The sequence below is a fragment of the Dipodomys ordii genome, unplaced genomic scaffold (assembly GCF_000151885.1).
Source record: "Dipodomys ordii isolate 6190 unplaced genomic scaffold, Dord_2.0 Scaffold131, whole genome shotgun sequence".
Lineage (NCBI taxonomy): Eukaryota > Metazoa > Chordata > Mammalia > Rodentia > Heteromyidae > Dipodomys > Dipodomys ordii.
The window spans coordinates 1,774,928-1,801,122 of NW_012267347.1; the positions used below are offsets into that span (position 1 = coordinate 1,774,928).

General features: G+C 50.0%; 2 protein-coding genes across 2 annotated transcripts in view; one reads left to right on the forward strand and one right to left on the reverse strand.

Annotated features, from left to right (window-relative positions):
• The window catches only part of Igsf8 (immunoglobulin superfamily, member 8), a 7,885-nt gene extending 1,633 nt beyond the window's left edge, over positions 1 to 6,252 (forward strand). Inside the window, exons 2-9 of the mRNA XM_013030495.1 lie at positions 537 to 737; positions 867 to 897; positions 2,694 to 3,071; positions 3,731 to 4,192; positions 4,524 to 4,931; positions 5,035 to 5,448; positions 5,694 to 5,824; positions 6,029 to 6,252. Of these exons, the coding sequence (XP_012885949.1) occupies positions 537 to 737; positions 867 to 897; positions 2,694 to 3,071; positions 3,731 to 4,192; positions 4,524 to 4,931; positions 5,035 to 5,448; positions 5,694 to 5,809 (2,010 nt within the window). The 3' untranslated portion in view covers positions 5,810 to 5,824; positions 6,029 to 6,252. The remainder of the gene's footprint in view (positions 1 to 536; positions 738 to 866; positions 898 to 2,693; positions 3,072 to 3,730; positions 4,193 to 4,523; positions 4,932 to 5,034; positions 5,449 to 5,693; positions 5,825 to 6,028) is intronic.
• Positions 6,253 to 7,326: 1,074 nt separating this feature from the next.
• On the reverse strand, positions 7,327 to 16,114 carry Kcnj9 (potassium channel, inwardly rectifying subfamily J, member 9). The gene is made up of 3 exons (XM_013030680.1): positions 15,995 to 16,114; positions 12,763 to 13,702; positions 7,327 to 9,579 (listed from the first exon to the last, which is right to left on the reverse strand). The coding sequence occupies exons 2-3, from the start codon at positions 13,610 to 13,612 to the stop codon at positions 9,248 to 9,250; spliced, it is 1,182 nt and encodes a 393-aa protein (XP_012886134.1). The 5' UTR covers positions 13,613 to 13,702; positions 15,995 to 16,114; the 3' UTR covers positions 7,327 to 9,247.
• Between the last annotated feature and the right edge of the window lie 10,081 nt (positions 16,115 to 26,195).

A 26,195-nucleotide genomic window follows, 5' to 3' on the forward strand; every position in this document is an offset into this window, starting at 1 on the left:
CCAGCCTCCGGGCGCGCAGCCAGCCCGCCTTCCCAGCACCGGGGCTCCTCGGCCTCTCCCCGCTCCCCAGTCAGGTGTGCCTCCAGCCTCCCCGGGCTCGGCGCCTCTCTTCCCTTTGCCTGTGAGCCAGGTTTGGGGAGGATGGGGGCGTCCTCGACCGGAGTGCGGGTCGAAGGGGGGGGGCCCAGGGAGGACCCCCCCCGGGGTGCTGCCCTGACGCTGCCAGACCTGTGGCGCCTTCTCAGACGTCAGACCCTGGTCCTGGGGTTGCTGCGCCCAAATGCTACGATCTCCTTCTGCCCCACACTCAGCTCCAGGCCTGGCTTTGGGTGCCTGCCCTGTGTGGGCAGCGCCTGCCCGTCGGTCTTCATAATTGCCCCACAGCTGGCCCAAGGCCCAGGGGCTGGTTCTGCCCACAGTCTTTGAAGTAAGTCTCCCCTAATTGTTCCCCATACGCTTCATCATCTGAGATTCCCTCTCGCAGCCCCAACTCCACCCTGGGCCCATCCCTCTATGCCCCCTTTCCCCTCTCCCAGAGGGCACCTGTCTGGTTGTCACACCCCGCTAGCCTCAGCCTGTCTCAGAAGAACCCGGGCTCCGTGGAGCCAGAGCCCAGGGTCTGGAAGCACCCTGTGCCTCTCATGGGGAAGATCTCTGTGGCAGAGTGCAGGACCAGCCTCGCACGGAGGCATGCGGGTGGTGACAGTGGAATTGTTTGTGGCCTGGAGATGTTCCAGGTAGGACAGTTGTCAGGAGATTGAAACCCTTGGAAAAAGAGTTCAGCTTGAGGAGACTGGGGGACAGTGAAGAGCCAGGACTGCTGGAGTCAAGGAGAGGCTCAGGGTTCCCTGCTGTCTCCTCTGTAGACCAGTGCCAAGCAGAATCTTCCTGCTGCAGGTCCCAGAACCCCCTGGGGCTAGGACTAGGGCTCTGTCTCTGGAGCCCTGGGCCGGAGGCAGAGGGATGTGCCAGAGGGAGGAGCTGTGGGGACTGGTTGCCTAGTATTTGCTGGTTTTTCCCCAGTGGGTATCATGGCGCAGAGAGAAGCTGTAGAGGAGGTGGGGCAGGATGGGTGGTGCACAGGGATAGAAGAGGAGCTTGCTGGGCTCTGAGCCCTGCGTGCAGCGCTGACATTCATTTTGTGGATGAGGAAAATGAGGAAATGAAGCCCAAGAGTGCATCTAGTGAGTGTTGGAACTAGGGTTTGAACCCAGATCTGACGGCAAAGGCAGCCTCCGTGCTCACACAGGAGGGGCCTGGCTCAGGCGAGAGCTGTGTGGTAGCTTATTCCCTAGGACTGTGGGATGACTTTCCCATGGGGATCTCCAAGCATCAGCAGTAATGGAGCCAGGAGGGTGGGAGGGAGCCTTCTGAGCAGATTAGCCCCAAGGCAGAGGGAAGATGTCAGTTTGGCTATCACCTTGATTATGAAATGTGCCTGGAGCAGAGGCCCTGAATCACACACTGACTCACCATCAGCTGGAAGTTCACTTCTCCAATGTTGAAACTGAGGCTTGGGAGCAGAAAGTACCAGTCCCAGGGTAAAGTGCTGGGGGGTAGGGGTGGAGCCAGAAACATCCTGATTCGCAGTCTGTGTCCTGGCCAAAGGCCCATGAGTTCTTCCTGTGACTAGGGAAGAGGCAGACAGGGTTATGAAGCCTATGGTCAGTTCCCTGAGGTCAGTACCTCAGACCTCCCTGTGAGATTCCCTCCCTGATGGTGTACTCCTGCAAGGTGTGTGGGGGCCTCAGGGACAACCAGATCTTAGTCAAAGCATCAGACTTCTGATGTAAGATGGGGAAAAGGGCGGACGCAGCCATTTTAAGTTCTGGGGTTCTGTGATTTCATCTAGTGGTAGCCGTGAAAGGATGGAGAGAAGGAAGAACTGAGCTTTCCTAGGCATTCAGAGCAATGTGCTGGGGCCCACAGCTAGAGTGGGGTGAAAATGAAAGTGATTGGAAGGGCCAGATGGAGGCCTATTGCCTCTCTGTAGAGAAGGAACCTTATTCAAATGATAGCTTTTGTTGAGGGGTATTCATCAGTGGGGCTAGCCAGAAGGCTGGCAGGCCTTGAGGTGTGGGGGGGAATAGTCTAACCTAGGCCAGGGCAGAGCCTGGGTTTTGCCCCCAGAAACCCCAGCTGCCCATGCAGCCCTGTGGAGTGAGAAAAGCAATGAGCTCATGGCACAGCTGGAGCGGGGAGGGCATTGTCTGGAGAGCATAGACTGTGCTGGTGCCCTGTCCAGAGCGGGCCGCTGGCTCCATTGTCTGGCCCAGGTGACACAGCTAAGCCAGGGAGCCCTGCTTAGTAAGATTTGACAGCTCCCTGCCAGCAAAGGAGGAGTGAGAATCCCTTAGCCAGAACTCTCTTCAGGACTAAGCTCCAATGAAAGGATGACAGACTTGGAGGAGGGAATGGGGTGGGGGGAGATGTGTAGCTGGAAACCCGGTGGAATTAGGATGTAATTTTTTTTTTAAACACGAAAGCACTAGTTTCCGAGGCAAACCTGGGCCTGTGCCACCTCCAGGATACCCAGGTGTCTTAGGTCCCAGCATCCCTTCCCTATTCTCAGAACAGGACCCAGATCTTCTAGGTTTCCCTTCTTTTAAGGGCAGTAGTTAAGAATGGTCTGGTGGTATTGAGCCTGGGTTTAGAAGCAAGACACCTTGAACTTTTTCTGCCTTTCCCTGCAGGAGTCACTTGCTGTGCCCGGGAGGTGCTGGTCCCCAAGGGGCCTCTGTACCGTGTGGCTGGCACAGCCATCACCATCTCCTGCAATGTGAGTGGCTATGAGGGCCCTGCCCAGCAAGACTTTGAGTGGTTTTTGTACAGGCCGGAGGCGCCAGAAGCTGCTCTGGGCATCATCAGTACTAGGGACTCCCAGTTCTCCTATGCTATCTTTGGGCCCCGAGTGGCCGCTGGTGAAGTGCAGGTGCAGCGTCTACAGGGTGATGCTGCAGTCCTCAAGATTACTCGCCTGCAGGCCCAAGATGCTGGCATTTATGAGTGCTATACTCCCTCCACGGATACCCGCTACCTTGGAAGCTACAGTGGCAAGGTGGAACTGAGAGGTACTGGACCCTGGACTGGGGTGGGGCCACACCCTTGTGTGTGTGTTTGGGAGGGGGCATTACTTATATATCTCTCCCTCAGATTTTGCTCATGAGGAACTCAAAGCCCAAGGTGTTGCCTCAGTCACCTGGTGATTCAGTGTCTTGCCTGGAATCAAACCCAGGTCTTTGGTACAGTCCATTGCTCTTCTTGTATTAGCATCTCTCCTGAGAGAATGGGAAGGATGCTCAGCTGCCCAGTATCCCCTCCATTCTCAGACAGGACAGGAAGCCTGATGGATGGAGTGGACTCTATTTGTGGAGGACTTAAGACCTGTGGAGAGTTAGGGTACAAGGTAGACCCTGTGACATTCTCACATTCTTGGTCTTTCCAGAAGAAAGACAGAGGTCCTTGACTGACTATATTTCAAACAGGGCTGTCTCAGACTTAAGAGCAAGAGACAGTAGGTTGGTTTTGTGGAATTCAATAATATTTATTGAGCGCCTTGGTGTACCCAGCACTGTGCTTGGCACCAATGAGTTGCAGAAGAAATAATACCACATGCAGTCTATGCCCTCTAGGAGCTCACAGTCTGTTTAGGGAAGTAGATTGTACACAGGAAAAAGTCACAAAAGACCATCAACTCACAGACTTCCCTCACTCCACCTGTGCCCTTCAGTTCTTCCAGATATGCTGCAGGTGTCTGCTGCTCCTCCAGGACCCCGAGGCCGCCAGGCTGCAACGTCACCCCCACGCCTGACAGTCCACGAGGGGCAGGAGCTGGCACTGGGCTGCCTGGCGCAGACGAGCACACAGGAGCACACCCACCTGGCAGTGTCCTTTGGACGAGCTGTGCCTGAGGCCCCAGTGGGGCGAGCGACTCTGCAGGAAGTAGTGGGACTGCGGTCTGACTTGGCTGTGGAGGCTGGAGCTCCCTATGCAGAGCGGCTGGCTGCTGGAGAGCTGCGGCTGGGCAAGGAAGGAACTGATCGCTACCGCATGGTGGTGGGGGGCGCCCAGGCTGGAGATGCGGGCACCTACCACTGCACTGCTGCTGAGTGGATTCAGGATCCTGATGGCAGCTGGGCCCAGATTGCAGAGAAGAGGGCTGTCCTGGCTCATGTGGATGTGCAGACGCTGTGTGAGTGCCATGTAGCCCTCTGTGGGAGGGGGTTGGCTCAGTGGGCACCGCAGGCATTAATCTCACTCCTGGGAACTCATTTCCATAGATCAAGCAGCTCTATTGGTATTCTTCCCTCACTACCCATGACTGGTGCTCTCTGCTCAGAAGCTGAGTATGGAGAAGGGAGGGCTAAGGCTGAAGGGTGAGATTTGGGCCCCTGGGTGTTTTCTCCACACCTAGTGAGGAGAAGACAGGAGATGGCTGCTGTCAAGGAAGACATTGCAAGTGGGGGGATTAGACACCTCTGTGTCCCTCCTTCAGTGACCCCTCTCCCTCTCCTGTGTTTCAGCCAGCCAGCTGGCGGTGACAGTGGGGCCTGGTGAACGTCGGATTGGCCCAGGGGAACCTTTGGAACTGCTGTGCAATGTGTCAGGGGCACTGCCCCCGGCAGGCCGTCATGCTGCTTACTCCGTGGGCTGGGAGATGGCACCTGCAGGGGCCCCTGGGCCCGGCCGCCTGGTCGCCCAGCTGGACACAGAGGGTGTAGGCAGCCTGGGCCCTGGCTACGAGGGCCGTCACATTGCTATGGAGAAGGTGGCATCTAGAACCTACCGGCTACGGCTGGAGGCAGCCAGGCCTGGTGATGCAGGCACCTACCGCTGCCTGGCCAAAGCCTATGTTCGAGGATCTGGGACCCGGCTTCGTGAAGCAGCCAGTGCCCGCTCCCGGCCTCTCCCTGTGCATGTGCGGGAGGAAGGTAAGGGGTTTGGGGCCTTCACAGGGTTCAGGGCTTGTAAAGCATTTCCTGACTCCATGATCCCTGACGCTTCATCTTTTATCTCCATGTCCTTGCTCTGCAGGTGTGGTGCTGGAGGCCGTGGCATGGCTGGCAGGGGGCACAGTGTACCGGGGGGAGACGGCCTCCCTGTTGTGTAATATCTCTGTGCGGGGTGGCCCCCCAGGGCTGCGGTTGGCTGCTAGCTGGTGGGTAGAACGACTGGAGGAGGGACACCTGAGCTCTGCCCCTGCCCAGCTGGTGGGTGGAGTAGGCCAGGATGGTGTAGCAGAGCTGGGGGACCGGCCTGGAGGAGGCCCTGTCAGTGTGGAGCTGGTGGGACCCAGGAGCCATCGGCTGAGACTGCACAGCTTGGGGCCTGAGGACGAAGGCGTGTACCACTGCGCCCCCAGCGCCTGGGTGCAGCATGCGGACTACAGCTGGTACCAGGCCGGCAGTGCCCGCTCGGGGCCTGTCACAGTCTACCCCTACACGCATGGTGAGTGACTCCGCCCCCACCTGCTTCTCCCTGCCTTGTTCTCCCTTTCTATCTCTATTGCCACCCTCTGTCTCTTCACAGGAAGAGCCCCTCAATATGCATGTGTTTGGGGTGCTTGCTGACCTGAGTGCTGAGAGGGCAGGGGTGGGCAGGGAGGGCTGCCTGTGGAGGAGGGTCTGGAGACACGGGTGACAGCAGGGGTGAGGGTGGCACTCCCTCTGAGCCAGCCTTCCTCTCTCCCCCAGCTCTGGACACTCTCCTTGTGCCCCTGTTGGTGGGTACAGGGGTGGCCCTGGTCACTGGCGCTAGTGTCCTTGCCACCATTACCTGCTGCTTCATGAAGAGGCTACGGAAACGGTGACCCCTCCCTTCCCAGGTGAGGCACAGGAACCCTAAGTCTTGTCTTCCTCAGGCTTCCCAGTGCTGAGCTGAGGAGCCGAGCTGCTCTGCTCTGGGGCCCCTGCCTGGGAGACCAGCAGCCAGCTGAGCCCTGCGGTGTCCTGTTAGCAGGGGGAGGGCAAAGAGGGAGCCCACTTGGCTCTCTCCTTAGCCTACTCCATGTTCTCTCCCTTTCTCACAGGTGTTGACTGTCTTCCAGCCAGCTTCTCGCCCTCTGTCTACTGTCATTTAATTTATTTGTCCTGCCCCCATACAGAGAGGAAGACAAGGCCTCCATTCCCTGATGTCTTCCCTCCCGAAGCTCTCTCTCTGGCCTGTTGTCAGTCTCATTCCCATCCTATAGGAAGGCCATTCCTTGTCCTCCAACTAGTTTTTCTAAAATGTGAATAAAGTGGTTTTCTAAAATCCAGGTCTGGTTGTGTCTTCCCCAGCCAGGAGGCTGGTGGGGGGAGGGGGCATGTAATGGAGGTGTTTTGGGACTGACAACCTATCATGAACAATACAAGCCTCTCTTCTCACTATATATGCCATCTGGCCTCTGTGGGCCTTCCACCCACTCCAGGAGGGGACTCCTGGGTCCCATCTGCTGCCTGAACTGTCAGTGCTGAGCCAACTCCTAATGGAGCTCCCATCTGGGGAGGGGAGCATAGGAAAAGTTGATGAGTCCCAGCGGAGCATGGGCTCCTCCCCCAGCCTTTGTGTTGTAAGTTAAGGGCTTCCAGGGCAGAGCCCTTTCTGAATTCTCCTGAACCTGGCCGTACTCCTGAACCTGTCTTCTACTGGTAGGGAGGACCTCACTCCTCCCAGCAGACCCTGGGGCCTCAGCATTTATCCTCCTGACTTTAATTATTCTGACTGACAGCAGAATAAGAGTCCCAGAAAGCCATCTGGGTGGCAGAGAGAAGGGGTTGTGTCTGCTGTGTCCACAGAGCTGCTGCACCTGCTCACACGTCCCACATCTCCTCCACACCCAGCCTAACCGCACTCTTGCCTGAGGAGTCTAAGATCCTACAAATAGCTATTCTGCACCTTTAAGAGCCATTCAGTCTACTGTGATCCAGTTATTGAGCATTTATTGAGCATTACTCGGTTGCCAAATGTCATTTTTTTAAACAGATGAGGAAACTGAGGCCCAGAGAAGTGACGTGGCTTGCTGAGTCACAGAGCTAATTAGTTAAGGAAGAAATTGCACTAGAAGCTCAGTCTCCTGACTCTGCACTGCACAGTGGCACCCTGCGTGGTGACAGTGATGAGGACAAGTGTGGCACTTCTGCCTTCCAGGGGCAGGAGGGGGGGGCTCTTCTAGCCCCATTTTCTCTGCTCCATGGCACTGAATTCAGTCCTGTGTGCATGGGAGTGTGGACACAAGCAGCCCATCCCTCTTGTCCAGACTCTGTTTTCTAAATTAAACCCAGATAGCACCTGTGCTCCACTTCAACATCTGGTGCCAGCATTCAGGGAGCTCATCCTCCGCTGAAGTGAGGGGACTGAGGCTTGGATCCTCTCTCAATGCAAACTAGGGTGGGCTTCCTCTGTGATGACTTTTCCTGCTTCCAGGAGGTACAGCGCCCCATAGGCTGGGGGTGAGAGGCCTTGGTCCCTGCCTACCTCCAGAGGGCTCAAACTTGTACTCAGGAGCCAGAGCCTTGCTAGGCCAGTGCTGTCACTGTGGTTGACCCTGTCAGAAAGCAGGAGCTTTCTACCTGGGCTGCGCTTTGCTTCAGGAGGCCAGTCTTGGGACCCTTGAGGGTATAGCTCTCATCCTGACTGGGACAAGGCCAGCACAGGGTGCAGGTGGGGTGAGAAAATGCTTCTCCTGGGGCCCCTAACCCAATAGAGACACCCTTGTAATCTGATTCCCTTTTTCTCTCATAGTGGGTTCTGCCTCTTCACATCTTACAAGAGATCTGATCCTTTGCTATTCAAGCCTTTACCACTCTAGCTCCCCATTGGCTCCTCAGGAATCACCCCAAAGACCAAACTATCTCAACTTTCCTTGCCCACTCATCTTCCTTCACACCACCTTGCAACTGGCTGATTTCCACTGACAGCTGAGTTTCTTAGACCCACAATTAAAACTCTTCGGCCTAGACTCATGTCGCCTGTCCCATACATTCTCTATTCTCCTTTCACATTTCTCTCTGCTCTCTGAGGATCTCCATCTTCTCTCCAAATATGTCTCAGTCTCTACACTCCGTCAGAGTGTGGTCCTCGCCCAGCAGTATCAGCATGACCTAGAAACTTGTTAGTCATGTCAAGTTTTTGTTTGTATCCCATACCTATTGAGTCAGAAACCTGGGAGTGGGGCCCAGCACTTGGTTTTTAACAAGCCCTCCAGGTGATGCTGACGTTTTCCAACTTCTGGCTCTCACCGTTCCCTCTGCCTTACTCAATCCTTACTAGCTGCTTCACCCCCATCCCAGATTGCATGGGTTCTTAGTGTGAACTGTGCCAGCTACATTTTGTTGTCAGCGATCCTGTTCTTCCCTAGTGCACTGTGTTGAGGTGATGGGACCAGCTCGTGGGATGCGTACTGTACCTGGCACCCAATCAATGGTTCTGTTAACTCCCAACCCTTGCCCTAAAGACAACCTTTTTCTCAGCGCCTTTACTCCCCTGAACTTGCTTTGTAGAGTGCTCCCCTGGCCTTTCTTCTGCTTCATGAGCCTTTCTCTTTGCTGTCACAAAACAGCCATCTCTGGGTCTCCTTTCCAGGCCCTGTTCCAGGGGCCCAGTCCAGCATCTGTCCCCACTGTCTGCTTCCCTATGCAGGGAGGACAAAGGCCATGGGCACTGTGCTGAGCTCTCCTGAACCCTTTATCTCCCTGCTTAGCTGTCGGTGGGAGGAAGGAGCTCTGTACTCACCTTCACCTCACCTGCTCTCTCCCTTCTTGGGCCACTGTGTCCAGGGAGACAGGTGTGCCACACGCAGGTAGCCTAGCTGAGGAGGTAGGCAGGGACTGCAATCAAACCCTCACACTGTTCGCCAAGCCATGCACCCTGGTTTGGAGTTGTGGGGAAAGGATGTCAGATGCCAATTTAGAATTTGCACAGAGGTGTGCTATGGGTAGTGGCAGCACTTGAGTGCACTAAACTGTCCATTGGTCCATTCACCTGTCCATCAAGTGTTTCTGTCTGCCCCACCTTTCCATCCTATCCCCATAAACCCATCCTTTCATGGATCCTTTCACCCCTTAAGAGGTGTGAAGGTCAGATGGATTGGCAAGTTCATCTATTCCCATCCTCCATTCTCCTGAAATCAGGACCCTTCCCTTCCCTACTGGACCTTAGATTCAAAGGGCCTCTCCAACTTGAACATATTCCCTTGCCTGACTCTTCCTCTTCCACCTCCACTGTCCAGCTGCCCATGTACTTGCCACAAGAGTCTGGACGAAGCTGGTCACACCTTGGACTCACTCTCTGGGGGTGGCAGGCGGCCATTCTGCTCCTTGTCGGCCTCAGCATCCCCACCTGCCCCCTCCCCTGACCCCTCCTCCTCCACCTTCTCATCCAGCCTGCTGGGGATGGACCAGTAGAGATGGGCATCAAGACGGGCTGCAGCCTCTGCCAGCTCCCGGGCGCTGCATGAAGGTGTGGGCACCTCAAAGGTCTCATGGAAGCTGGCATAGTCCACCTCATAGAAGCCATCTTCCAGGGTTAGCACTGATGTGAAGCGGTGGCCCCACAGCACCTCGTCCACCAGGTAGGAGCTCCGAGCTTGGCATGTCATTCCTAGGGAAAGGAAACACAGGTCAAGGGGGGGGTCCAAGCCCCAGGATTCCCTTTCATCCCACAACCCTGTTTCCTCCATTTCTCCCCTAGGGCTCCCACCTTCCTGTGGTCTAGCCTATTTCCCCATCTGAACTCCTGTTCTTCCCTAGTTCCTTTACTTCCATTTGCCAAGCCACACTTCCCCTCCTCTCCTGGACAAGGGATCATCTACTCCAACTATAAGGCACCCCACAGAGCATTCCCAAACAATCAATGGGTATCTACCTTGTATTTGGTTACTTTCCAGGACTGAAAGCTCACCACCTCATAAGGATCTCATTCCTTCATGAGATGGCTCTAATAGTTGGGTTGTCCTTTATGCAAAGTAAACTCTGCCCTGTGGGACTTCCACCCTATGCTTTCATTCCCTTTCCACTAGATACTCCTTTGAGTATCTGAAAATAGTAATCTTCAGGTCAACTTAGGTCTTTCCTGCAGACAGAACATCCCTGATCATTCTTCACTTCCTCTGGCTCCCAAATTTTTTACTTTCCTAATTGCAAGCCAGAGTGTCCAAGGAGGATCCTTGAAATGTTCCTTTGAATGTGATAAATCTTCCAGTTGTGGCTCAATCTATGCTTCTATCTCTCGCTTCTTCTCAGGATGCTTTAACTAAGAGGCCCATGATTACATAAACATTTTGGGAAGTTGCATCACATTGCTACATAAAGCCTGTGGCCAACTAAATCCTCCAGTTTTTTTTTTCTTTCTCAACAGAGCTCTTCCATGCTGTGCTTACATAAGTGATTTTTAAAGCTAAATGTAGAATTTTATATTTATTCCTTTTAAATGTCATCTTGTTGGGGTTTTGGCTCATTATTCTCACTTTTCAAAAGCATTTTGGATCCCAAAATATTACCATCCTTACCAGCTACATTTCTAGAAAAATCAGACAAGCGCTCATCGCCACTGTCTCCACTGCCCCCACTGTGTCTGCCTTGCCCTGAGCCTGGGGCCTATTTTTCCTGTTGGGTTGCTATATACCCCCCTCCCCACAGGGCTGACCATTCTTCTCCTACCCTAAGGTCTCTCCCCAATTAATGTCCATCTCAGAACGGGAAAAGCGGATATTAGCTGAGCAGAGACTGATACTATCATGGAAAGTCTGCCTGAAGCATCCTGGTGAAGGCTGGAATAGGAAGTGTCCTGTACGGGGGAGGGAAGAAGAGAAGCAAGGGTCACTGAAGAGGAGTGAGTGGTACAAAGGGAAAGGAGAGCAAGGTAGGGCCCACTGCTGGTAACTCATAACTGTCATCCTTGCTATTCAGGAGGCTGAGATGTGAAGATCACAGTTTGAATCCAGCCTGGGCAGCCTGTGAGACTCTTCAATTAACTAGCAAAAGGCTAGAAATAGAGGTGTGGCTAAAGTGGTAGAGTACCAGCCTTAAGGAAAAAAAGCCAAGCAAGAGTGTGAGGCCCTGAGTTTAAACTGACATGGGGGTGGGGGTGGGGAGGAGACAGGGATGTGATAATAGCAAAAAGAAAAAAAGGGGGGGGGAAATGTGGTAACTGGAGAGTAAGGAATGGGAATACAGTTAATAGGGAAAGAGGAAAGAGCTAGAAGGTAAACCCAAAGTAATGGAGAAGTAGAAACCGTGAGGGAGGAGTGGGGTGGTAGTGAAGGCTCAGCTTGACAGGACCAGGGAAGACTGAAGGCAGAAGCTGCAGCACCCCCTAGTGGGCCTTTGGTTCTCCACCTTCATTTTCCTAATTCTCATCCAGCCAATAGGTTCTCTGTGTCTGCTCCTACACTGGACTTTTCCTACTTGCTCCCAAATCCTTCACTGTATAGGCCAGAGTTGGAGGTACTGATATCGCATGTAAGTTATCAGTTCCTTAAGGGTAGGGTGGTGTCTATCTAGAAACAGCAACAGCATCCATTTCTCTTGTCAATGAAACAGAATTTTGGCAGATGGAAGAACAGGCAGAAAACCAGATATCAATCTCCTTAAGGCCCCTTCCTAGGAAAAACTCAGGTCATGGAAAACCTTCATATCAAATTCCAGGGACTTAGTGTGTGTGTGTGTGGAGGGGGGGGCATGATTTCAAACAGTAAAGCACCTGCCTAGAAAGTGTGGGGCCTTGACTTCAAATCCCAGAACCATTCCTCCCAAACCAGGAGAACAGACCTCTGTTGCCCAGACCTCTTGTTGCCCAGACTTCTGGGCAACAAGAAAACTCGTGAATTTGAGCCTTTGTTCCAGCTCTGAACATTGAAGGTAGACCTCCTGTGTTCAATCCAGGCACAGGTACATACTAGCTAACAACAGTGGGCAATTTACTTAATCATTCCTTGGGGCTATCACTTCTCTGAAAAATGAGCAAAATAAGTTATCTTCAGAGGGTTCTTACGAACTCAGGGTTGCAAAGTGCTTTGAGATTGCCCCTCATGGGGTAAACACCTGTGTTAATGATTCTTCTTCCTCTCCCTATTCTAAGCGACACACCTCTCAACCAAGGGTCTCACTTAATACCATTTCAAAGAATTGCTCTAAGCCTTTCCTTGGTCCTCTGCAGAGTCACTCTTGTTGATGCCTCATTCCCATACCTCCCCAGGTCTCCCTAATTTCACCTCCATCTTTTTTTTGGGGGGGAGGGGGGTCATGAGGCTTGAACTCGGACCTGGCTGCTGTTCCTGAGCTCTTCAGCTCTAGGCAAGCACTCTATCACTTGAGCCACAGCAGCACTTCTAGTTTTCTGGTGGCTTCATGGAGATAAGAGTTTCATGGACTTTCCTGCCCAGTCTGTTTTTGAACCGCAATCCTCAGATCTCAGCCTCCTGAGTAGCTAGGATTACAGGCGAGAGCCACCAGCGCCTGGCTCCATCTTTTTTTTTTTTTTTTTTTTTTTGAGTGCAGGTTCTGGGGCTTAAACTCAGGGCCTGGGCATTGCCCCTGAACATTTTTGCTCAAAGCTAGCTTGCTACCACTTTGAGCCACAGCTCCGCTTCTAGCGTTTTGGTAGTTAATGCGAGATAAAGAGTCTCCTGGATTTTCCTCGGATCTCAGATTCCTGAATAGCCCCAGCCCCACCTCAATCTTTCACTCTGCATCAACTCTCCATCCGTCATCCTGCACCTCTCCTGGCCCCTCTTCATTTTGTGTCCCGGCCCAGGCAACCCCACTGCCCTGCCCGGGCCTGCACCTGTGGCTTCCACCATGCCCTCTAGGATGACAACGATCTCGAAGTCATCCCTCTCGAGGGCGCGGCGCGATGCCTCCCAGAAGGGACTGGCGGCGTCGATTTCGTGGCTGATGACCAGCGGCGAGACAAGGAAGAGGCGATCGTCGCCCGTGTCGAAGCCCACGCTGAGGTCGGTCTGGTGCAGCGGAATGAACTCGCCCTCGAGGGTCTGGCGGGAGCGGATGAGCTTGGCGCGGATGGAGGCCTCCACGATGTGTGAGGAGCGCAGGTCACCCACGCGGAACATGAGGCAGAGGCGCCCGTCACGCAAGGACACCACGGCGTGCGAGGAGAAGACGAGCGTGGCCGCGCGCTTGTTGGGCTGCGAGATCTTGACGAACATGCAGCCCACCATGAAGGCATTCACCATGGAGCCCAGGATGGCCTGCAGCAGCAGCAGCACGATGCCCTCGGGACACTGGTCGGTGATGACGCGGTGCCCGTAGCCAATGGTGGTCTCTGTTTCGATGGAGAAGAGGAAGGCGGCCACGAAGCCGTTGAGGTTGTTGACGCACGGGGTCCACGCGGTGTCCTCCAGGTGCTCCAGGTCGCCGCGGCCGTAGGCGATCAGCCACCAGATGGCGCCGAAGAAGAGCCAGGTGAGCGCGTAGGCCAGCACGAAGAAGAGCAGGCTGAGGCGCCACTGCAGGTCCACCAGCGTGGTGAACAGGTCCGTCAGGTAGCGGTACGTCTCGCGCACGTTGCCCTGCTGCACGTTGCACCGGCCGTCCTTCTCCACGTAGCGCTGGCGGCCCCGGCGCCGCGGCGGCTCCTCGGGCCCCGGAGAGAAGGCCGCGTTCTCCTGCGCCATGGCGGCGGCGGTGTGCGCGTGCCTGGCAGGGACACCGCCGGCCACCCCAGGCCGGGTACCTGGGTCGCGCCGGGGGGCCGGGGAGGGAGCCTAGAGGGGCTTAATAAAGGTTTTCCGAATTAATGGTTTTGTTGTGGGTGGGGGACCCCAGGCCTCAGAGGCAGCCGAGACGAGGCTGGAGGGCTCTGAGTGGCCCCTGCGTGATTCTTAGTCTGTTTCCTCCCATCAGTAGGATGGGATAACATAACCCTCGCTGACCCCAAGCGCAAAACATTGCGAGATCAAATAGCTTCGTAAATTGGATAACACTAGTCAAGTTCGACTGCTTTCAGGAATATGCCGCACTTCAACCGACCCCGGGCCCGGAGAGGGCTTGTGAAGTCACCAGGCTCGGGCTACACCTCACTCCCCGGCTAGCAGTCCAGCCTCCAGCCCAGGACTCCTCTCCAGCATTCTATCTAAACGTCATCTGGAAGTTCACTCCAGATTGACACACAGTTCCCTCCCACCCCCCATTCCTTCTTCCCTCCCCCCTCTCCACTCCCTTCTACATCTTTGCTCCAGAACACACTTACAAAGGAGAAAGAAATGCAAGGTGTGGAAAGTTATGTGAACTAAGTCCAGTGTGAGCTGGGCACCCGTGGCTCATGCCTGTAATCCTAGCTACTCAGGAGGCTGAGATCTAAGGACCTGGTTTAAAGCTAGCCAGGGCAGGACCCATGAAACTCCAATAAACTATTCAGAAAAAGCCAGAAGTGGCACTGTGACCACTTCTCTAGTGGTAGAGCACTAGCCTTGAGCAAAAGAAGCTCAAGGACAGAGCCCAGGCCCAGAGTTCAAGCAAGCTCCAGAACCAGAAAAAAAAAAAAAAGAGAACAGAAAACAAAAAACAAAATGTTGAGTGTGCAAGGGGTGAATACTCCCATGTTAGTTCATTCCCACTAAAACTCCTGGAGGTTTAACCATGATCAGGGCTGCCCTGGTATGGGCCACATTTCCCTTAGATTCTTTCCCCAAAAGAGATAGACTGAAAATGGGGTTTGGGGACTAGGAGATAGGAGACCCTCACAAACAGTCAGGGTAAAGCAAGCACAAGGTTCATCAGGAGTTAGACTTGTATCCTCTAGTATCCCATTCTCCCGGGTGAGGCTAAGCCCCTCATCTATTTCCCCACAACCTGCTATTCTTTTCTACAGCTTCCCCTATTTCCCCGCCATACCCTAATACCAGCTCTGCCCTACCTGACATGTGCACCAAAGCTCACATTCCAAACAAAGCCCATATTCCACAACAAGGAAGAAGCCCACCTGATTTTGCTTCAAAATCTTCCTTCAGAGAAGGTCTCTGAGCTTCAGTCTTCAGGGTCCTTCTTTAGGCATCCAGGGTCTAGAATAAGCAAGGTCTAGAATAAGGATTTAGGAACCATTACCCTCCTCCCTCTCTCTTTTCTGGGAATTTTCCTGTTCTGGCTGTAGGGGAAGGGAACAGGAGTGTGACATACGGATCACAGGTGGCCTGGATGTGTGACCAGGTCCTGGGGAGAAACTGCCTGGATATGTAACTCTATCCCTAATACTCTAAAGTTTTAATTCTAGAGGAAAGTACTATAATATTCAGACAGACCGTGTGTGTGTGTGTGTGCATGCGTCTGTGCATGTGTGTGCACATGTGCATATTTGTTGAGGCAAAAGGAAGGAGAAGAAACCAAAATGAGCATAGGGACTAACCCCTGTATTTATTTTCCCTGGATTCAGAGGACAGAAGGTCTGTCCCTGCAGGGTCACAATGGTAGATCATGGTCATTCTCGTTCCTGATCAGCATGCTTGCCCCCCCTCTATCCCCCCCCCTTAGCAGAAGGACCCTATGTCATGCAGCAAAGTACTCAGTTTTGATCTATCTTTAGATCCTGACAAGCTTTCAAACACTCTCTCAGGGTCTTAGGTAATCTGACCTCCATCTCTTTGCCCAAGGATGGAGGAGACTCTTATGCTAATCACTTCCAGAACTCTCTTGCTCTTCCTTGCCCCAGGGATCTAGGTAAGCCTTCTTTTGATAGTGTCCTACCTCCTGTCTCTCTGAGTGAGGGGCTGTATTTTTTTTTCTCATGAGGAAGAAATGGTGTAAAATTGTTGTAGGACTTGATTTCCACCTCTTCCAATAATTCCAGTTCCAGTCTACTCCTTACTTCTTGTGCATGCCATAATCTTAGTACCACATTTTCTCAGACCCCCCCTCCTTTTCCTTAGAGAATACTGGGCAACAGGGGCTTATTTTGCTGAAAGGATCTGTGAAAACTCTCTCGGGAACCAGCTCCTCCCAAACCCACACTTGCCTTGGAAATAGGGGCCCAAATCCCAAGTCCCCACAACTCAACTCACAGCGTGTGCAGAGGAGAGTAGCCGGCAGCAGAGACCCTTGGGGGGTGGTGCCCATGCCCCTGACACCGCCCCCCCACGGGCCCCCTTTGGTGAGTGGGAGCCGCAGGCACTGCTGTTTCTCCTAAATGTAGCGGCAGCTCTGCCTAGGATTGGTATCTGTGTCATCCCTACTTCCCAGGTTCCCCTGCTCCTCTCTCGTTTCCAGGGCAACCAGTCTGGCGACAGCTCCTGAGCATTCCCCTCCCTTCTCCAGTCCTGGGTACCACTAGGGGCTGATCCACACGCTATAGCTATTTTTAGGTAAAATCCCTCCTCCTGGACTCAGAGTCGCCTCCTCACCCCCTCACAGGAATGGGGGAAGGAAAGAAAAAAGCTGGCACACCGGTCCTTTCCTAAGATGCTCCTTGCTTTGGGAAAATACAAGCCCTTTGGTGCTTGAGATTAAAGTGCTTGGTTTAATTATGGCCTCTAAAGAGCAAGACCATCCATCGCGGCACAGTTAAAGATAACAAATTTATTTACCCTATTTACCCCCAGAAAGAGAGCCTGCAACTACCTTGTCCTGGGCTAGATAACTTGAACCAAGGGCAGCCTCCACCACCAAACCTCCAAGCTTCCAATAAGCAGTCCTGACCCCCCCCACACACACACCTTTATTAGTTGGTCTGCAAACCTCCAGTTAGTCAATCTGCAAACTCCAACCCCAGACCTCCAAACCTCCACACCTCCAAAGGGGAAGGCCTGCCCTGCTCTGCTCCTGGAGGCTCCTCTCCACAGGCCTCTCTAGAGGGAGGTCCCAAATGGCTTGCCCTGCCCTCCACAGGCCTGCCCTACTGTGCTCCAGCAGGTTTCCCCTCTGCTGTCCCACTCTCCTCTCAGTCCCTCGCTCTACTCCTCGACCCCAAGGGGACTACTCTCCACTCTACTTCCCTCCGCCCCCCCCCAGGCCCCCTTTACCCTACTCCCCTGGGTCCCTCCCCCACCAATGGTTTCCAACCGCCATTCATGCTCCTCCCCTAAGCTGCTCCCTGTCCAATCCCAATAGGCAGCTCAGCATGTGGGGCTGGATGCCCCACCTCCTCCAGCAGCATGTCCTGCCCCCCTTTGGCGGCAGGCCCCACCCCCTGCGGCAGGCCCCGCCCCCTCCGGTGGCCCAGTCTGTGGAGCAGTGGTAAGGTTCGCTTCTTGATGTCCCGCCCCTCCAGTGGGCCAGGCCACCAAAACACGCTGATTATTGGGACACCTGCTGATGATCAGGCCCCACTTTTTTTTTTTTTTTTTTTTACCATTTCCTAGGATGTCAGAAGGCCGTCTGTTAGCAGCATGCATTTCACCACTTTTAACATGGACCTCTGGGTGCAGGTGCAGCTCTAGGGTCTTTTTTTTTTTTTGTCGGTCGTGGGTCTTGAACTCTGGGCCTGGGTGTTGTCCCTCAGTTCTTCAGCTCAAGGCTAGCGCTCTACCACTTGAGCTACAGCGCCACTTCCGGTTTTCTGTTGGTTAAATGAAGATAAAGAGTCTCACAGCCTTTCCTGCCCAGGCTGGCTTTGAACCGTGATCCTCAGAGCTCAGCCTCCTGAGTAGCTCACAGGCATGAACCACCGGAGCCCGGCTTCTGGGGTCTATTTTTAAAAGAGGCTTTGGATACAGAGGGAAGCAGTTAGAGAGCAAAAAGATACCAGAGGCGAGGAATGGAGGCAGCATCAGGGGCTCTAATCTTTTTCAGTGATTTGTGATGTGACCCATGGAGGTTTTCTGTAAGCCACTGTTGTTAGGTTGTGAGCGTGTGCAAACAGCCTCTTTTTGCCAACTCCCTCAGTGTGCAGATCAAATTAGGCAATGCACACCAAAGGGCTTTAAAATGTATTTGATTAATTGCAAATATGTTGGGAAAGAATTCAGATGACAGAGAGTAAAGTTAAGGTTAGGGCTCAGATCCCAAGTGCCAGGCAATGGGCTAGATGTAAGTGGTTGCAGAAATGAATAAGTCCCTGCCCAAGAGAACTTCATGATCTCATGGTGGGGTGGGGGGAGGAGTAGGATGCAGAATACAGACTATTGTTGCTGCTAATAATTCACTGAGCATTAGCTACAAAGGAGAGACATACCTTACATTCACATAACAATCCTATGAGATAGGTATTAGTTTTTCCATTTACAGATGAGGAATCTAAAATAGAGAACAGTTAAATCATTTGTCAAATGCCCCAGTGTTGGACAAAGAGATAGGAGACGAACTCACTCACCTGTGTCACTACCCTTATGGCTTAAAAGAAAATTATTTATTTACTTATTATTTATTTATTTTTGTCGGTCATGGGGCTTGAACTCTAGGCCTGGGCATTGTCCCTGAGCTCTTCAGCTCAAGGCTAGAGCTCTACCACTTGAGCCACAGCACCACTTCTGGCTTTTTCTGTTCATCTGATGCTGAGGAATTGAACCCAAGACCTCATGTATGTGAGGCAAGTACTCTACTACTAAGCCACCTGCCCAACCCAAGAAAAGATTTTTTTCTTTTTCTTTTTGTCAGTGGTGGTGCTTGAACTCTGGGCCTGGGCGCTGTCCCTCAGCTCTTCAGCTCAAGGCTAACGCTATACCACTTGAGCCATAGCACCACTTCCAGCTTTTTCTGTTTAATGGTACTGAGGAATCGAACCCAGGGCCTCATGCATGCTAGGCAAGCACTCTCCCACTGAGCTACCTTCCTAGCCCAGGAAAGAAATTTTTGAGATAAGGTCTTACTATGTAGGTCAGGCTGATCTCAAACTCAAGATTTTCCTTCCTCAGCCTCCTAAACGCTGGGATTACAAGCATATAAAGATACTTTTTCAAGAAAAGAGATTTTAAGGTTTACAGGGAAATTTGAGAGAAAGATACAAAGATTTCCCATGTGTCTTCTGTCATTGCAACATATGACCTCCCCCCACTATTGATATCCCCACCCCCAAAGTGGTACCTTAGTTACAATCAACAAACCTCTATTTACACAGGACAATCACCCAGAATCAATAGTTTACATGAGTGTTCACTTTTAGTGTTGTACATTCCAGGGTTTAGACATGTGTATAATGACATGTATCTATCATTACCATCTTGTATAGAGTGTTTTTCACTGCTTTGAATATCCTCTGTGTTCAGCTGCTCATCCTGTTCTCCCCCTAACTCCTGGCAATAATGGATCCTTTAATTATCTCTATAGTTCTGGTTTATCCCCCAAATGTCAGATAGTTGGAATGGTATAATATGTAACTTCTCAGTTGCCTGTTTTTACTTATGCATTTAAGGTTGGGGCACATCATGCATTTTCTATTTATTATTTACTTTGTGGTAGTACTAGGGATTGGATTTAGTGCCTTGTGTTTGCTAGTTAAGTGCTCTACCAGTTCAACTATTCCCCCCTTTTAGTAGGTTTTTCAAATAAGATCTTGTACTAACTGGGATGGAGCTGGCTTCTAACAGAGATCCTCTTGTCTTTGTCTCTAAAGTAGCTGGGATTACAGCATGTCTACCATGCCTGGCAGGCAGATCCATATCGTGTGTGTGTGTGTGTGTGTGTGTGTGTGTGCGTGCGCGTGCGCGCGCACACGCGCGCGTGTGTACATCAATCCTGGGGCTTGAACTCAGGGCCTGTGCACTGTCACTGAGCTGTTCTGCTCAAGGCTAACACTCTACTACTTGAGCTACAGCTTCACTTCTGGCTTTTTTTTTTTATAGTTAATTGGATATATGAATCTCATAGATTTACCTGCCAACAGTTGGCTGGGAACTGCAATCTTCAGATCTCAGCTTCCTGAGTAGCTAGGATTACAGGTTCCACTGGTGCTGTCTTTTTAGGCTTCATAGCTCATTTTTTATGCTAAATATTATACCTTTGTTAGTATGTACTGCAGTTCATTTGTCCATTCACTGAATTAGGAATGAATGAAGTTGCTATAAACAGTAATGTGCAGGTTTCTTTTTTGGACTGAAGTTCTTCTTTGAGTCGATAGCAGGGAGCATGGTTGCTTGGATCGTGTGCTAAGAGTATATTTAGTCTTGGAAGAAACTGCCAAACTGGCTTCCAAAGGGGCTCTGCCATTTTGGATGCCCACCTTCAATAAGTTCCTGCTTGCCAGCATTGTCAGATCCATGTTCTTTTTGCAATGTTGTATCACTTCAGTAATATGAAATACAATATAGTGGGTTACTGGAAAGTCTGCCATCGCTCTGTTTATATATGTGAATGTGTATATAGATACACTGTTACATAAAAATCTTATAAGCAATATAGTACATTACTAGAAAGCACATCATTGCTATGTTTATATATGCAAATGTGTATAGAGAGCCACTGTTACATTTAAAAAGCAGGACATAAAAATCTTCTTATAAGTTGATTCTGACTATACATAGCTGCAGGAATGCTGACCTAAAAAACTCAAGAAAAGGCAGGAGGTTGAGATCTGGAAAACTGTGGCTTGAGACCAACCCAGGCAAAAAAATTTTCTAGACTCTATCTCCAAAACAATTAGGAAAAACTAGAGCTGGAGGCATAGCTCAAGTGGTAGAGTACCAGCCTATCAAACATGAGGCCTTGCATTCAAACCTCAGTACTGCCAAAAAAAAAAAGGTGGGGGAATATTTCAGTGCTAATTTCCCCCCCAGAGAAGTTTAAGATTTTTTTTTGCAGCATTGAAGTTTGAATCTAGGGCTTTGTGCATACTGGGCTAGTGTTCAGCCACTGGCTATATCTCCAATGCTCAGGCTATGGTCCCAGGAAAATAATTAAAAGCAGGGAATAGCATGCAAATGTAAAATTATAGTGTCCAGAATAGAGAAGAGGGAAAAAAGGGATAAGGATTGAGGAAGAGAGAGAACAAGGTGTATCTCTCCAGGGCATATCCCCCACTGACCTCCTTCTTCTAGTTGAGTCCCACCTTCCTGATAGCCCATTCAATACGAACACATCAGTGGATAAGCCCAGTGAAGAACAGCATGATCCAATCACATCTAACAGTGCCACCAGCTATACCAAGCCTTTAACACAAAAGCCTTTTGGAAGGACACTATATGCAGAACCAGAACACAAACTTCTATTGAGGTCTGTCACAGGGATTACATGAAGCAAATTGTGACACATTGTAAATACTCAGGAAATGTGAGCTATTATCTTCCTCCCCCTCCTCTTCCTCCTCCTCCTTCTCCTTCTCCTCTTCCTCCACTTCTTCATTATCAAGGTTGGTAATCATCATCATGACTATCACGATCATCATCCGCATCATTACTATCACCATCACCATCATCATTATCCCAGGGATCTCATGAAAGCCTTGTCCAGCCTGTGCCACCTTGCTGGGCTCAGACACCACCCAGTAAGACCTGCAGGGGGCTCTCCTGGTACACTACCCTCCTCTCCCCAACCTCTTGCCTGTGTTTCTTGTTGTTTAGAGTGGAAATATCAGGTTTTCAGCCCGAGATTGGCATCAAGAGTGCTGTTAAAGCCCCAGTCAACATCCCTGTCTCCTGGGCCTGGCCCTGTCACCCGAGCCTTGGGACTGCTAGCCTGCCCTTCTCTGTTCTGCCAAGTGGCCACTCAAGTGGGCTCCACTGTGCCAGGAGCTCAGGGAGAAGAAACCAAACTCTGGGGCAAGGACTCATTTGCATAGCACTGCCTCCCCTTTGCTGGAGGGAGAATCACCAGGCTGGCAGTGCCTAGAAAATGCTTGCAACCATCCCCCTGCCTTCATGCCCTGACTGTCTGGGAGACCATGACTCTCTCACCTGAATTACTGACCTTGCAGATCCCAGCCTTTACCTGTTATTTAGTTCCTTGCTTATCACAAAGCTTGAACTGAGGTGGGAGAAAACAAAATTTTCCTAGGCACCAGGATACAGAAAAATAGGCAAGATGTTAGCATTTACATACTGAGGAATGAAAGCCTCTCTTCAAGGAATCGATCCAGACATGTCAGCAGAGTTGTGACAGGAGAGACTGGAAACAGAGAATATTGGGGTCAGGAAGGCCACAATTGAGACCAGTCTGCTGGTCTATCAAGAATGGTGGGACAAAAATAGCAAAAGCAGCCTGCTGTCTGTGAGGTACTTCTTACAGCAAGTAATTTGGACAGGAGGTAGGACTTTTTTTTGATGGGGGTGGGGAGGTGGAGTTCCCTTCCTCCACCAAACAGTTCTGAGTCAGGGTTGCAAGGACTGACAGGATGAACGCACAGCAGCCCTTAGCTTGCCGCCTCAGCAGCTGTCTTTGTAGCAAGCCCTGGGGTCAGCTAATTTGGAACAGGCTCTATGAGGAAGGTCATGAGACTTCTGGGGCAGAAGCTGGGGGTGGAAGGGGAAGATAGCTGAGGAGGAGCTTAATGGAGCAGCAAAGCCAATTGAGTAGGATGTAACAACTTGTCCAAATTCAAAGGAGATGGGACTTTAGAAAATCCCAAGCAGAGGGTGGATATGGTAAAAGCAATGGATGTGGTGAATGACCATAGCTGGAGGCTGGAGTGAACAGGGGAGAAGCAGAGCACAGCTACAGGGCAGTGGAGGCCTGGCCGGGGAGCTGGGGGCGAGATACTCGCTGTCATTCTGGGTATTTTCAGAAGAGGAAGATGACCCAAAGCTGCCTCAGTCATGCGTCCATTTTGCTTTACATGGTTGAGAAGAGAAAGAGCAGAATTTACACCTTACATGATAGTTATTTGACAGCTAGAGGTGATCTAGGAGTAGCCCTAATTTTACAGGTAAGAAATGGTTCCCAAGAAAATAGGGCCAACTCTCCATTGGCTCACACCTGTAATCCTAAACTACTCAGGAAGCTGAGATCTGAAGATCTGGTTCAAAGCCAGCCCGGGCAGGAACATCTCTGAGACTCTTATCTCCAATAAACCACTAGAAAACTGGAAGTGGTGCTGTGGCTCAAGCGGTAGGGTGCTCGCCGTAAGCTGAAGAGTGCAGGGACAGTGCCCAGGCCCAGAGTTCAAGCCCCATGCCCGACAACAACAACAACAAAAACCAAAACAACTCTCGGAATAAAAAACTCAACATGTGGCCAGGAGCCATAACCTCTAGTTGTAAAATAAGATTTTGCTTAAATCATGCAAATCTCCTCTAGTGTCCCTTTGTGACAAGCTTCAGGCTCAAGGGTTGGAATCCTAGATCTAACACTGTTACTGTAAGCAAGCCTCTAACTTCCCTGAACCTCATCTTCCCTTTTTTGAGGTCTACTGTGCCCAGTAAATACTCACAGATACTAACTTCTTGAGCTCATATCTCTAATTACTTATTGGGCTCCTGCTGACTGTTCTAGAAATTCTCTCTTGGAAAAACAAAACAGAAACCAAACCAAAACCTTATAAATTAAGAGCTGATGCTGAGAGAATAGCTCAAGTGGTAGAGCAAAGTTCTTAGTTCAAACCTCAGTACTGCCAAAAAAAAAAAAAGCAAGCAAGCAAGCATAACTCACACCCATGGATCATCACTTGTAAACATAAAGCCCTGAGTCTAAACTATGAAAAAGACAGACAGAAAGAAATTTTAAACAAAATTAAAAACTGTCTGGTGCCAGTGGCTCACACTTGAAACCAAAGGGGAGGCTGATATCTGAGAATCACAGATCAAAGCCAGCTGGTATAGAAAAAGCACATGAAACACTTTATCTTCAATTAACCATCAAAAAGCCAGAGGTGAAGCTGTGGCTCAAGTGGTAGAGCACCAACCCTGAGCAAAAATGCTAAGGGATAGTGCACACACACACATACACAACACACACACACACCCTGACATTTCATATATGCAGAGGACTATAGATGATAGATATGTGTACATATTATAAAACATAATTTAAGAATCAAAACTCAATTTACTGTCCTCTGGTAAGATTAAAACATGATAATGCTGTTGAAGCTGGCTGTATACTTTCCCACAACCTCATTCCCCTCATGTTCTAGAATGTCTAAAAATCTAATTGCCATTCCCACCTCACACCACTGAGTTTTAGCAGATGCTCTTCTCTTCTCTTCTCTTCTCTTCTCTTCTGGCTTATCCCAAGTGTTGAGTGGAACATTTGTGTAGGGTTTGGGCTCCAGGAATTGATTTAATGAAAAGTTTGCTTCTTCATTGAGATGGAGGAGCAGGATGAAAGGTGGTCAGGTCCTCAGCTGGTTGTGATCTTCCCAATCTTGGGAGAAGTCATGGAAATGGAGAACATCATTCTGGAAAGATGTAACTACAGGAGACCTAACAAAATTTGATAGCTTCATCAGCCAACATGCCCAGGAATGAGATATTGGGTAAAGATGAAGATTAAAGTTTAATTTTAGTTTCTTAGTCTGTTTGACCAAGAGTAAGAAGAAATAAGGAAGTCATGAGTTCTTCCAGCCTTGGGAGGAAGATGATGAGTTCAGTTTAAGGCCTGTCAGGTGCAGGGGTGGAAATCCCCTGTAGATGACCACAATCATGGAAGCTGAAGCTCCAAAAACTGTGTAGGGTTTGAAAGAGAAGTTTGGATAGCACTCAGAGACACAATGTAAGAGACAAAGTGCAAAATTACAGAAAGAAAACACAAATACAAGACTGATCCATGGGTATTGAGGAGGAGTGGCTATAGGTTTGACAGTGCAGACTCAGTGGAAGAAGACAGGGTGCACGGTGCCGGGTCCAGGTTATCCATGGCCTTCTGTTCCATGGTAAGGAGCTTGGATTTTACTGATGGGCAAACTGGCAATGGCACTGGGGAGTGTCAAAGTCAGATTTGCTTTTCCAAAAGATATACACTATTGACATCTAATCACTTTTGCATAAAGAAATTCATAACCAGAATAATCATCAGAGTGGAGAAAGCATGAAAGACCAGTGAGAAAGCTGCTGCAGTAACTCTGGTGTGAGGGTGATGGTATCTTGGACCACAGCAATGATAATAGCCTAGAGTGGTTTAGAAAGTAGATGTATTGATTGGATAAGGAAGAATAGTCTAGGATGGCTGCTGAGTTTCCAGTTGGATGATGGTAATGTGGTAGAGAATAAAGAGGGACACTTTTTTTTTTGATTGGCATACAAGGGGTTTTTATTATGATAATTCCATAGGCACATACAGTGTACTTTGAACAAGTTTACCCCCTCTATTAAATCCCTTTCACTTCCCTTACGCTCCCTTTTAAAATGGGATTTTGTGGGTTTCTTTATACTATATTCATCTATGAATAAATTCATATTTATATATGACATCTATCATCTATCTGTTTTTCATACTCATAATCTATCTTGCTCATACTTGAGTACTCCTGGGAGCAAGATGACATGTTCTGATTTGAATGTGTTAAGTTTGAAATGGATATCCAGGAGGCTACATGTATTGACACCTGGGTAGTAGTTGAAGCTAAATGCTTGGATGTTTTTGGAAAAATAGTAAATATGTAAGTGTCTATTAATGATTCCATAAATTATTATAGTATTTTTGCTTCTCATCTATTCTTCATCTTATACTGGAGTTTGACCAGATCCTCTGAGTGCTTGTAAGCTCTGAATGCCAGGACTGTGGGCCCTTAGAGATCTTTTTGATATTGCTTTCCTGTTTCCTTCAAGCTTCTGAAAGGAACCAGGGTGATTGTAGGAATTATGTGTGTTTTAGTGTAACATTTTTCCATTTTAGTGTAACCTTTTACACATTGGTTGGACTGTCCATATTTGGGGTAACTTAACTGAACTTACTTTTTTGTGATAAAACTGCAATAGTATTATTTGCTTGGCATGGGTATTAATGACTCAAAGAGTGTATAATAAAGACCCAGCCTTCTGGGTAATTATTCTGCTAGCTCTTTTTGGATAGCTGTATTTTGTAGTCACATAAACAAACTTTATTTATTTTTTATCTTTCCAATCAAGTTTATATTCAGGGTCTGCAATTACATTGGGAGTGATAATCTTTGTCCTCAGGGAAAAATTCTGCAAGTCAAAATTATCAACAAACGAGTAGTTTCTAAAATTAGTGCAGGTGTAACTTCACTGAAGAATTTTCAGATAGATGTGCTTAAGTTCTGTGTAATAAAATGTTCATGGCTGTCTTCTGATCTATTCAAGTACTCACATAGTCTTACTGTGTTCTTGATAACCAAAGCAGAGGAAAGAAAACTTAGGATAAGAAAACAGTTTGCACATTCTAAACGATGTCACTTTAAGTTTGTTGATTACCATGTAGGAAAATATTTCTTTGATTTTTTAA